The sequence below is a fragment of the Glossina fuscipes genome, unplaced genomic scaffold (assembly GCF_014805625.2).
Source record: "Glossina fuscipes isolate IAEA_lab_2018 unplaced genomic scaffold, Yale_Gfus_2 150, whole genome shotgun sequence".
Taxonomy (NCBI): Eukaryota; Metazoa; Arthropoda; class Insecta; order Diptera; family Glossinidae; genus Glossina; species Glossina fuscipes.
In genome coordinates this window covers 2,424,985-2,426,707 of record NW_023998493.1, presented here as the reverse complement: position 1 = coordinate 2,426,707, position 1,723 = coordinate 2,424,985, and the positions used below count along the sequence as shown (strand labels likewise).

General features: G+C 35.5%; 1 protein-coding gene across 1 annotated transcript in view; it reads right to left on the bottom strand.

Annotated features, from left to right (window-relative positions):
* Window positions 1–488: 488 nt before the first annotated feature.
* Window positions 489–1,723, bottom strand: part of LOC119641453 (kelch-like protein 2) — a 4,169-nt gene continuing 2,934 nt past the window's right edge. The window contains 1 exon segment of the mRNA XM_038040143.1: window positions 489–1,715. Within this exon segment, the coding sequence (XP_037896071.1) occupies window positions 489–1,715 (1,227 nt within the window).

Here is a 1,723-nt window from a genome sequence, read left to right as displayed (position 1 = left end):
TATATTTACATGCTAGTATGTGAAGATTTGGCACGAAACACAATTTTTATTGCTTTCTACAGTAGTGTATAGAAATTGCACCAAAAGACTTAGATATATTGACTGAGATACATCTAGGATGCATAAGGCCTATTCGTACATGAAATTGGTATTTTAAGATCTCTTGAAATTAAAGAAAAATTTTAAGTTATCATACATGAACTTTCTTTATGATAGCGTAATGCCAGATATATTGAACTGGCTTAATTTAAAGCTGTCATAGTTGCCTTTCGGTATTCAATTTTTCTTTACGTTTTTTCTTTTTTTTTTTTTTTCTGAACAAAATATATTCATCGAAACGACGCCTATATACATATACATATACACAATAGACAAGCAAGTTATTTTACACTACACAGATATAGCCACTAGATAGTTTTTTAAGAAGCAAATTAAGTAGAATTAATTACACTGCATTGATTTGGTACGAAACAACACAGCTTTTTTTTTTATAGTAATTTTTTCAACATACTAAGTTTGGATGCCGGTTTACGGCCATCCGAGGGTACGCAGCACTGCGTATTCTTCTCAATTCATTTCGCCATTTCAAGGTTGCGCCAATAATCTTTACCAATGGATAGTATCATGTCCAAATATTCCAAAAACGATTTATAAGTAACGTACTGCAGATTAGGGCACTCAAGGGGATGACGATAGTTGCATTCTTTATCAAAGACCCATTGGCGTTGCATAGGGGTTAAGAGATGAAAACGTTCCAAAAATTGAAGAAAATCCTCACGTTTTTCTCCGTAATAGGATTGAGTAGTGCTATATGTTATGCCGTCATTGATCATATTTCTAACTTCAGCATGGTTTACAATATGCTCGATTTCCGGGCATTCAGGATTTTTCGTTAAGGTTACTAAAAACCATGGTGGCATTAGACTAAATCGTACGCATCTAATAAGATCTAACATATGACATTTTCTTTCCTCCCAATTGTGACTTAACCAACGTACAACAGACATGAAAATCTCAGTTTCAGAATTGACTCCAATTGTGTTCGACGACAGCAAGGCGCATACTTCTCTAGCTGATAATATTAAAAATTCTTTAGAAGCGACCAAAGTCAAAAAGAATTTGCATACGCGCATCAACATCAATTGCTCTAAACTTTCTAAACGATATTTACGTGCCTCCAAATACAGTAGAAAGGCAGTGTCTTCACGAAAACGTGCATCATCATCCAAATACAGCCAACATTGGTTGATTAGCTCTTTGATACGTAAAAAATTTGCGGCATTAAATAGCTCTAAAATACCCTCACGCTGAACTAACGGTTCCTCGGCTAACATCCAATCGTATACCATCACAAAAGCCGTGGGCGTAATCTTTTCTTCGGGTAATTGTATCAATAGCTCATTATTGTAATCCATAAAGAAATCGGAATAGCACTGTAACACAATCATGTGACAATTAAAGGTAACACCACCAATACGAATTTGTACATTCGGTTTGATATGATTATCAATCATATTCTTTAACAATTTGTAAAGGTTATCTTTCGGCGGTTGCACTATCTTCTCCCAACCTTCGACTTCATTTGGTTTGAAGCCCATATCCAATAAGGATTTCTCGCGTAGTTGACAATCGGATGCACGAGCAATAGTTTCACTCTTCTTGTCGGTTAAGGGCAATGTTGATGGTAAGATCTTGCTTGAAGGCGGTTCTAAATGCTTGGAGT